This window comes from Cebus imitator, unplaced genomic scaffold, assembly GCF_001604975.1.
Source record: "Cebus imitator isolate Cc_AM_T3 unplaced genomic scaffold, Cebus_imitator-1.0 Scaffold63, whole genome shotgun sequence".
NCBI lineage: Eukaryota > Metazoa > Chordata > Mammalia > Primates > Cebidae > Cebus > Cebus imitator.
In genome coordinates this window covers 2267791-2278370 of record NW_016107378.1, presented here as the reverse complement: position 1 = coordinate 2278370, position 10580 = coordinate 2267791, and the positions used below count along the sequence as shown (strand labels likewise).

General features: G+C 39.7%; 1 protein-coding gene and 1 non-coding gene across 4 annotated transcripts in view; one reads left to right on the top strand and one right to left on the bottom strand.

Moving 5' to 3' along the window:
* Positions 1–10580, top strand: part of RBL2 (RB transcriptional corepressor like 2) — a 55330-nt gene that overhangs the window by 4557 nt on the left and 40193 nt on the right. For 2 of the 3 annotated variants that reach the window (XM_017530087.2, XM_017530089.2), the window contains exons 2-4: positions 57–187; positions 3904–4104; positions 8830–8894. In XM_017530087.2, coding sequence (XP_017385576.1) covers positions 57–187; positions 3904–4104; positions 8830–8894 — 397 coding nt within the window. The remainder of the gene's footprint in view (positions 1–56; positions 188–3903; positions 4105–8829; positions 8895–10580) is intronic. The other variant, XM_017530090.2, reaches the window with a different exon arrangement.
* On the bottom strand, positions 4473–4575 carry LOC119471520. Its single transcript, XR_005200594.1, has one exon. It is a non-coding gene; the product is annotated as a U6 spliceosomal RNA (small nuclear RNA).

Here is a 10580-nt window from a genome sequence, read left to right as displayed (position 1 = left end):
TATTGAAATATGTATATAGCTAATTAACTAAAAATTGATTTTCTTTTCTTTTACAGGGAAATGATCTTCATTGGTTAGCATGTGCCTTATATGTGGCTTGCAGAAAATCTGTTCCAACTGTAAGCAAAGGGACAGTAGAAGGAAACTATGTATCTTTAACTAGAATCCTGAAATGTTCAGAGCAGAGGTAACTATGTTAGAGTTTGAGAAGTAGAGTATGGCTAATATGAGCTCATAAATCTTAGTGATAGTAGTAACAATTCTGTTTATCATTTTCTGAGCATTTGTACCTGTGGACTGGTGAAATTAGATGCTAAAATTAGCATCTAATGATTTTCCTTTATTTATATCAAAGTTGGTATCCATTATATTTTATTTCTTTGGTGAAAATATTTAAATTTTAATGTATTAGGCACTTGTATGGAAGAGTTTGTTTTATTATTTTATTTTATTTTTATTTATTTTTTTGAAACGGGGTCTTGCTCTGTCGCCCAGGCTGGAGTGCAATGGCGTGATCTTGGTTCACTGTAGCCTCTGCCTTCTGGGTTCAAGCGATTCTCCTGCCTTAGTCTCCTGAGTAACTGGGATTACAGGCATATGCCACCATGCCCAGCTAATTTTTGTGTTTTTTTTTTTGTAGAAACGGGGTTTTGCCATGTTGGCCAGGCTGGTCTTGAACTCCTGACCTTGTGATCTGCCCACCCCTGCCTCCTAAAGTGTTAAAAAAAAATCACTTACCAAATAAAAAAATTGACCAGGTATGGTTGTGCATACCTGCAGGACTAGCTGCTTGGGAGGCTGAGATGGGAGGATCACTTGAGCCCAGAATGTTGAAGCAAGACCTTGTCCCCTACCCCCTGCCAAAAAAAAAAAAAAAAAAGCTTACTATTAAAATAATAATTAACAGGCCAGGTGCGGTGACACACACTTGTAATCTCAGCACTTCGGGAGGTCAAGACGGGTGGATCACATGAGGTCAGAAGTTCGAGACCAGCCTGACCAACATGGCAAAAACCCATCTCAACTAAAAATACAAAAATTAGCTGGGTGTGGTGGCGTGTGCCTGTAATCCCAGCTACTCGGGAGCCTGAGGCAAGAAAATCATGAGCCCAGGAAGCAGAGATTGGAGGTTTCAGTGAGCTGAGATTATGCCATTGCACTCCAGCTTGGGTGAGAAAAGCGAGACTCCAGTGCAAATGAAATAATTTACGATGTCATGCTTTAGCTGTAACCTTTTTTTTTTTGAGACGGAGTTTCGCTCTTGTTACCCAGGCTGGAGTGCAATGGCGCGATCTTGGCTCACCGCACCTCCACCTCCTGGGTTCAGGCAATTCTCCTGCCTCAGCCTTCTGAGTAGCTGGGATTACAGGCACGTGCCACCATGCCCAGCTAATTTTTTGTATTTTTAATAGAGACGGGATTTCACCATGTTGACCAGGATGGTCTCGATCTCTTGACCTCGTGATCCACCCGCCTCGGCCTCCTAAAGTGCTGGGATTACAGGTGTGAGCCACCGTGCCTGGCCGCAGTAACCTTTTTTTAACCTTTAACTTCATCCTGAGTTACACTGACCAAAGAATCAGTATACAGGATTATATTCAGAACTACTAACAGGGTTAATAAAATGAATAAAGAATATGACTTCTTTATTATATTTATATATAAAGGTTATAACTCACATAGCTAATAGATACAGGAAAAGATAATTTCACTAAGAAAGATTTTCAAAGTAAAAAGATAACATTGTTTTTTTTGAAATGGAATCTTGCTCTTTCGCCCAGGCTAGAGTACAGGGGTGTGATCTTCGCTCACTGCAGCCTCCATCCCCTGGGTTCAAGTGATTCTTTCCCCTTGACCTCCCAAGCAGCTGGGATTATAGGCACAAACCACCACACTCGGCTAATTTTTTTTTTTTTTTTCTTTTAAGGAGGGTGAGGACCCAGCCTGAGCAGTGGGGTCCCCTCCCCCATTTTTTTGTATTTTTAGTAGAGAACAGGGTTTTACCATGTTGGTCTCAAATTCCTGAGCTCATATGATCCACCCCTGTTGACCTCCCAAAGTGCTGGGAATAGAAGCGTGAGCCACCGTGCCTGGCCAGCATTTAATTCTTATCATTGGGAAAATTTGAAATCTGGTAATACCAAGTTTGGTCACTGTGCAGGGAAATAGGAACTCTATTTTTTTAATTTTTCAGTTTTTTAATTTGTTTTGAGATGGGGTCTCACTTTGCTGCCGAGACTGGAGTACAGTGGCTCGATCTCTACTCACTGCAACTTCTGCTTCCTGGGTTCAAGTGATTCTCATGCCTAAGCCTCCCAGGGTAGCTGGGACTATAGGTGCACGCCACTACACCTGGCTAATTTTTGTATTTTTTGTGGAGACTGGTTTCACCATGTTAGCCAGGCTGGTCTCGAACTCTTGACCTCAATTGATCCGCCTGCCTCAGCCTCCCAGAGTGCTGGGATTACAGGCATGAGCCACCATGCTTAGCCAGGAACTTAATATTGCTAGTGTACATTGGTGAGAGTAAAAATTGGCTTAACTACTTAATTAGGAAATTTGGTGGTATCTAGTAACATTGAAGATACACATTCTCTGACTCCTCTTCTTGGAGTAATTTCTAAAGGAACTCCTGCATACATGTATAAGGATGATTTCATTACAATATTTTTTTGTTATCATGGAAAATTAGAAACAGCCTAAATTTCCATGGTTGGGGAGTGAATGCAAAAAGTCATTGTATGTTCATATGAAAGAATATTTTTAGCAATTAAGGGGAATATATCTTATGTATCAACATTAATGTCAGAAACATTATTGAGTGTGAAAATGCAAGATGCAGAATACCGCTGAAGTATACCATTTATATAAAATGTAAAAATGTGTAATAACTAATAAGATGTTGCTTATTGTTTATGCATACATGTATATGTGTAGTAAGTATGAAAACATGGGAAGGATTAAGACCAATTTTGAAATGGTATTTATTTTTGGGAAAGAAAGGTGGGGATGGGATTGGGGAGGAGTATAAAATGGGAATTTAGGCTTTTTTTTTTTTCCTTTTCTTTTTTTGAGAGGGAGTCTCGAACTGTCACCCGGGCTGGAGTGCAGTGGTGAGATCTTGGCTCTCTGCAACCTCAGCTTCCCAGGTTCAAGCAATTGTCCTGCCTCAGACTCCCAAGTAGTTGGGATTACAGGCGCCTGCCACCACACCCAGCTAATTTTTTGTATTTTCAGTAGAGACAGGGTTTCACCATGTTGGCCAGGCTGCTCTCAAACTCCTGACCTTGTGATTCCCCCTCCTCAGCCTCCCAAAGTGTTGGTATTACAGGTGTGAGCCACCGTGCCTGGCCTTGGCTGTTTCTATAGTGTTTCTGGCTTTTAAAAAAAATGAAGTGGCCAGGGTTGGTGGCTCACACCTGTAATCACAGTGTTCTGGGAAGTCAGGGTAGGAGGATCACACAAGCCCAGGTGTCTGCAGTCAGCTGTGATCTTGCCACTGAACTCCAACATGGGTGACAGAGTAAAACCCTATCTCCAAAAAAAAAAAAAAAACTGAAGCAAAAATGACAAAATTTATTTACCATGTTAACATTTAAAACATCTGGCAGTGAACCAACGTGAATGTTGGTTATGATACTCTTGTTAATTTTGGTTTGTATTTTCAAATTCATAATTAACAAATACTTTAGGTAACCTAAAAAAATGGATTAGGAGGATCAGAGAAATATACCAATCTGTAAGAAATTAAGCTAGTCAGAGACATGAGTTGTGATTTTATTTCACTGTCTAAAAGTAATAGGCTTTAATGAAATAATATTGATTTACTTTTGAAAACTTGCTTTTATATACTTTACCTTTATATTAATTATGAAATGTCTTATTTTTTATCTTTAATACCAGCTTAATCGAATTTTTTAATAAGATGAAGAAGTGGGAAGAGATGGCAAATCTACCCCCACATTTCAGAGAACGTACTGAGAGATTAGAAAGAAACTTCACTGTTTCTGCTGTAATTTTTAAGAAATATGAACCCATTTTTCAGGACATCTTTAAATACCCTCAAGAGGAGCAACCTCGTCAGCAGCGAGGAAGGAAGCAGCGGTAGGTTTTCATGTTTGTTCGTCGGGAATACACTTTCATCTCTGCTGCAGTTTTGATATTTTGCTAATTTTTTTGCTAGTTAAAAAAACATGCTATTTAAATGATCTTTTTCCCAATAGTTTTCTTTTAATAATGCTTTTTTGCTTTTCATTGTGGGTTAGCCATTAAGAGCTTGGCTTGTTTCATATTGCTAAAAGTATAGGTGTCTTTGTTTTTATAAATTTTCCTTTTTCTTATTTTATTTTATAATTATTTTTTCCTCAGTGATCCTTGTTCTGAAACCTTCCTTTTGCATTTAAACAACAAAAAATGCAGACAGACTCTGCAAGTCAGACTTCAGGGATTTTCACCCTTTAGCTGCCCTGGAGATGTATTTATATCTGTATCTAGATATATATTTTATTTATTGTGCAGGGGCCATGGGAATCTCTGTATCATTCCAATTTTAGTATATGTTCTGCCAAAATGAACACTGCCCTAGATATAGATCGCTGTGTTGACCACTATATTTTCTTTTCTTTTCTTTTTTTTTTTGAGACAGAGTCTTGCTCTGTTGCCCAGGCTGGAGTGAAGTGGCACGATCTCAGCTCACTGCGACCTCCGCCTCCCGGGTTCAAGCAATTCCCTGCCTCAGCCTCCTGAGTAGCTGAGATTACAGGTGCGCACACCATGCCTGGCTAATTTTTGTATTTTTAGTAGAGGCCGGGTTTCACTGTCTTGGCCAGGTTGGTCTTGAACTCCTGAACTTGTGATGAACTCACCTCGGCCTCCCAAAGTGCTGGAATTACAGGCGTGAGCCACCACATGCAGCCAACCACTATATTTGCTACTAGTGACTGTATAGACTATTTTACTTTTATGTCAAAGTGAGTAGTAAATAATCCCCTTGAAATGACTTCTATATTTTGATGTTTATAGTGAATCAAGAATAGAGAGACTAGATTGGGAAAAGACAGGAGAACTGAAACTATTATGAAGGTGTGCTTTCTGATCAGTTCTGCAAAGTCTATAAGCATACTCTGGCTCAGTGTTTACTACTGTTACTGATAGATAAAGGCAGTTATGGGATACACATTGCCTTCTTTATTGTTGAAAGTTTTTTCATAAACTTGTTAGAAATGAAAATTCTAACAACTAGAAAAGTGTTGACAAGAAAAGCAAGGGGAAAGGAGTTATTTGGCTAGAATAAATAATGTTTGCCTCTCTTTAAATATAAAAGTTTTCCCAGACTGTGAAGGATGTTTACAATAAATGTAACCTTTTAAAAACAAAATGGGGGAATGACAAAGCAGGTGGAAAAACATAAAAAAAATAAAAAGCTAAAACTATTTACATTTTAATATAGTTGGCACCACTGATACAGAAGCATCTGTTCTAGTTCACTAACAATTTTGGGGAATTGACTATTTAAAATGAAGTATTCTGAGCCAGGCATGGTGGCTCACACCTGTAATCCCAGCACTTTGAGAGGCTGAGGTGGGCGACTCACCTGAGGTCAGGAGTTTGAGACCAGCCTGGCCAACATGGCAAAACCCTGTCTCTACTAAAAATACAAAAATTAGCTGGGTGTGGTGGTGCACACCTGTAATCCCAGCTACTTGGGAGGCTGAGGCAGAAGAATCCCTTGAATCGGGAGGCAGAGGCTGCAGTGAGCCAAGATCATGCCACTGCACTCCAGCTTGGGCGACAAAAATGAAACTCCATCTCATAAATATAAAAGGAAGTATTCTGGTCAGGTGTGGTGGCTCACGCCTGTAATCCCAGCACAGAGGCCGAGGCGGGAGGTCAGGAGTTTAAGACCAGCCTGGCCAATGTGGTGAAACCCCGTCTCTACTAAAAATACACAAATTAGTGGGATGTAGTGGCGGGTACCTGTAATCTCAGCTACTTGGAAGGGTGAGGTGGAAGAATCACTTGAACCTAGGAGGCAGAGGTTGCAGTGAGCCGAGATCCTGCCACTGCACTCCAGCCTGGGCTATAGAGCAAGAATCCGTTTTAAAAATAAATAAATAAATAAAATGATGTATTCTTCCAGCACTTTGGGAGGCCAAGGCAGGTGGATCACTTGAGGTCAGGAGTTCAAGACCAGCCTGGCTGACATGGCAAAACCCCATCCCTACTAAAAATGCAAAAATTAGTTGGTCGTGGTGGCGTGTGCCTGTAGTCCCAGTTACTTGAGAGGTTGAGGCAGGTGCATTGCTTCAACCCAGGAGGTGGAGGTTGTAGTGAGCTCCGATCACCCCACTACACTGCAGTCTGGGTGATGGAGTGAGACTCCATCTCAAAATAAATAAATAAATAAATAAAATATGCTTTGCTATGACTGTATACAGCATCTTGGACACACTATTTTGAAAGTTTGTCACTGTTTGGCACTAATTCACAGGAAATACACTATTTTGAAAGCTTGTCACTGTTTGGCACTAATTCACAGGAAATACTGTTAGGTATTATGTAGGACACAGACATTTTTTAAAACACCAAAGCCCACAGTCTGTCTTTTGAGAGCTTGCAGTATAGTCAGTGAGATGAGGTAGGTATGAGGATTCCAGTGTATGCAATGCAGTGTGTCCTAAAGTTTGGATGGAAGCTTTGTGTTGAGTCTGAGAGAGGCCAACGTGATCATTTATAGAAAGATAGCTTCTTTCTTTGGAGTATCTGGAAAATAATTTGAGATTGTACTTGTTTTGATATTTCTTAGGATGTATATACTACCTGATTCTAATTAACAGAATTGTAAAAGGCCATGCGCAGTGGCTCACATCTGATCCCAGCACTTTGGGAGGCTGAAGTGGCCCGATCACTTGAGTCTAGGAGTTTGAGACCAGCCTGGGCAACATGGCAAAACTTCATCTCCACAAAAAATACAAAAGTTAGCTTGGAGTGGTGGCACACACCTGTGGTCCCAGCTACTGGGGAGGATGAGGTGGGAGGATCACTTGAACTTGGGAGGTTGAGGCTGCAGTGAGCTGTGATCATACCACTGCACTCCAGTTTGGGTGACAGAGCAGGACCTTGTCTCAGAAAAAAAAAAAAATCACTTTATTAGAGATTTCACATTTTTATCACTTTGTATACTTTCTATTAGCTCTTCCTGCTAACTATAGTCATAATGTATAGCACTTACTGAGCATTTAATGTGGGGCAGGGACTCTTTTAAGACTTAAATAGGTAGTACTTCAGTTAATCCCTCTGACAACCTTGTGATGCTCATACTGTTTTTACAGATAGAGAAAATAAGCCGCTGAGAGGTTAAAAAATTTGGCCAGGGTCATACAACTGTTAAATGTGGAGCTCTTAGGGAAGCTGACTACAGAACCCATGTGCTTTACTGTGATTGTATACTGCATCTCTGTTTGAAAATTTGTCACTATTTGTTTAGCACTTATCCACAGGAAATACTGTTAGGTATTACGTAGGACACAGGCATTTTTTAAAACACCAAAGCCCACAGTCTCTGTCCCTTGAGAGCTTACGGCACAGTCAGCGAGATGAGGCAGGTATGAAGATTCCAGTGCATGCAATGCAGCGTGTTATAAAAGTCCCGTGACTACAACAGGGAATAGAGATGTAAAACTTAGGAGGAAAAGAAATCACTATGAATAAGCCAGTCAGATAAGTTTACATGGAATAAGTAGAAATGGGTCTTGAAAGATGGGTAGGATTTTGATAGGTGAATTTGGAGATACAGATAGCACCTTCTGTGCAGAGGAAACAACAAGAAAAGACACAAAAGGAGTAAAGCAAGAGGAAATGTGGGAGGTTAGTCAATTTTTTTTTTCTAGAATTCTCAAGTTGTAAAGCCAGAATTAAGAGTAGCTTAAGTGTTAAGCTAAAAAAATTGAATTTTATTTTGGTAGGCAACCAGAATTAGAAATAGTTTAGCATGTGCCTATGGTAGAGGGACTACTTTTAAAAGCAAAACACTACATTTATTCCATGGACTGGTGAATTAAGTACAGTATTGTACCCAGAAGAATAATCTTTTGACAAGTGAAATGACTAAGGTCCAGGTAAGCAAGTGTATCCTGGCTAATGGTAGTGCTGGAACTAAGTCTGGTCTGATCGCCACGGAATTTTGTTCTTCTCCGCCCCTTGTTAGAATAAGGCTGTTGGGATGTGGAGACCACACATTTCTTGTCTAAACGTTGCCAGAGGTTTTGGTAGAAAAGCCAAGCTTAACGCAGGTCAGAAACTCCCTTTAGCAAACAACTTGGCGATATACAACAGGAACTCTTAATGGATGGAAGTATAAGGAATTATAGGAAGCTTATAATTTACATTAAAAAGGCCTTTTGTGATTTGATATAGTCTGGAATATCTTTAGAGGAGGAGAGAGGGATACAGGTCATTAGCTATGAAAAAGGAGAAAAAAATGACATATCTGACTGTATATAGTGATCTTAAAGCAACATAGCATTGCTATGTCATCAAAAGAACTATTTTTATTCATGTTATTTTCCACCTTACCTATCTTGCCCTCAAAAAAGTTTAAAAAATTCTTTAAGAATTTTCTTTTCTTTGAGATGGGCTCTTTCCCTGGATCCCAGCTATTTCCTACCAATATTTTGTTGAGGCAGAACTTCCACGTTTTCCATGTGAACCTGGATCTGGCATCTCCCCCTTTAACTGTGGGTTTTATTTCACACCTAATTTATGGTCATTTGGGATGTCTTTTTTCTGATTCTTCTGTTGTCTCATGACTTTTTTTTTCTTCCCTCAAAGGCGACAGCCCTGTACTGTGTCTGAAATTTTCCATTTTTGTTGGGTGCTTTTTATATATGCAAAAGGTAAGAAAATAGTAATATATATTTAGATATTAATACATTTATTTACATTTTTAGGTATTAATTTTGTCAACTTGTAATATGTATCAAGAAAAGATTTTCACTGAAACTTTTCTCAAGGGTTTTAATGCTAGATTCTTTTTTAAGTATTGCTTTTTCATCAAAGGGTCTATTGGATTTCTTTACAATATCCAAATCTTCTCTTATTAAATGGAAAGTCCTTTAATTTTGTTGTATACAACATCTTTTCTACCCAAAGTTATTCTTCCAAATTCTGAGCTGAAAACGTATTATTCTGTATATGCTTGTATTGTGAACTCTATTTTTCATGAGACGTATCTTATTTAGTTGAGTGCAACTACTGATCAACCTCAGAACAGTTCAAATTTTTTTTTTTTTGCATCTTATTCAGATAAATATAATTAGTCAAATACCTTTATATAGTACTTATTTTCTTTCCCTTTTTCCTCATCTCCTTTAACCTACCCAAGGTCTGCATTCAGTGAAATACATGCTTCTTATTTTTTTGTCTTTTTTGTATTTCTTTTTTTTTTTTTTTTGCAATGCAGTCTTGCTCTGTCTCCTTGGGTGGAGTGCAGTGGTGCACTGCAGCCTCCACCTCCCAGGTTCAAGTAGTTCTTCTGCCTCAGCCTCCTGAGTAGCTGTGATTACAAGTGCCCGCCACCACGTTCAGCTAATTTTTGTGTTTTCAGTAGAGATGGGGTTTCACTATGTTGGCCAGGCTGGTCTCGAACTCCTGACCTAAGGTGATCTGCCCACCTTGGCCTCCCAAAATGCTGGGATTATAGGTGTGAGCCACTGCACCCAGCTCCTTTTTGTATTTCTATGTAGAAATAATTCTTAGTAATCTAAAGTAGATAGAAAAGTACAGTTATATTATTACATAGCTTTCCTCTGTACGCTATGTGTAATGCCTTTGCCACTAAGATAGCTCAATAAAATGCAAAGTTAAAAACAAAGAATCATAGAGCTGGAAGGAGTTTCATAAACATAGAAGAGATTATCATTATTAAATTAACTAGCTTATTCACTTTATTTTTTTTTTTTTATTTTTGAGACAGGCTGTTGCCCAGGCTGGAGTACAGTGGCATGATCTCTGAACCTCCCAGGTTCAAGCAATTCTTGTGCCTCAGCCTCCCAAGTAGCTGGGATTGCAGATGTGCGCCACCACACCTGGCTAATTTTTGTATTTTTAGTAGAGATGGGGTTTTACCATGTTGGCCAGGCTGGTCTCGAACTCCTGACTGTAAGTGATCCGCCACCTCAGCCTCCCAAAGTGTTAGAATTACAGGCGTGAGCCACCATGCCCAGCCACCTTACTCACTTTAAAGATTAGGCAGCTGAATCACTTCCCAGCCTTTTGGCTAAGGTCAGCTGTAAAGATTAGGCAGCTGAATCACTTCCCAGCCTTTTGGCTAAGGTCAGCTGTAAAGATTATGCAGCTGAGCCCAGAAACTAGCTGCTAGGAACAGAGCTAGGATTTGAACTCAGATCTGGTTCCTGGTTCTTAGTTTCATGTTGGATGTGAAGGCCTCTGAGAAGAATGCGTGATACCATTGGTCTCCAGGTTTGATTTGTCTAATTACAGCTGGTCCTCTCTAGCTAGTTAGGGAGAGAGCCACCATCCTTCCTTCCGTGAGCTGCATGTTTAAGAGAAAAATCATTCTT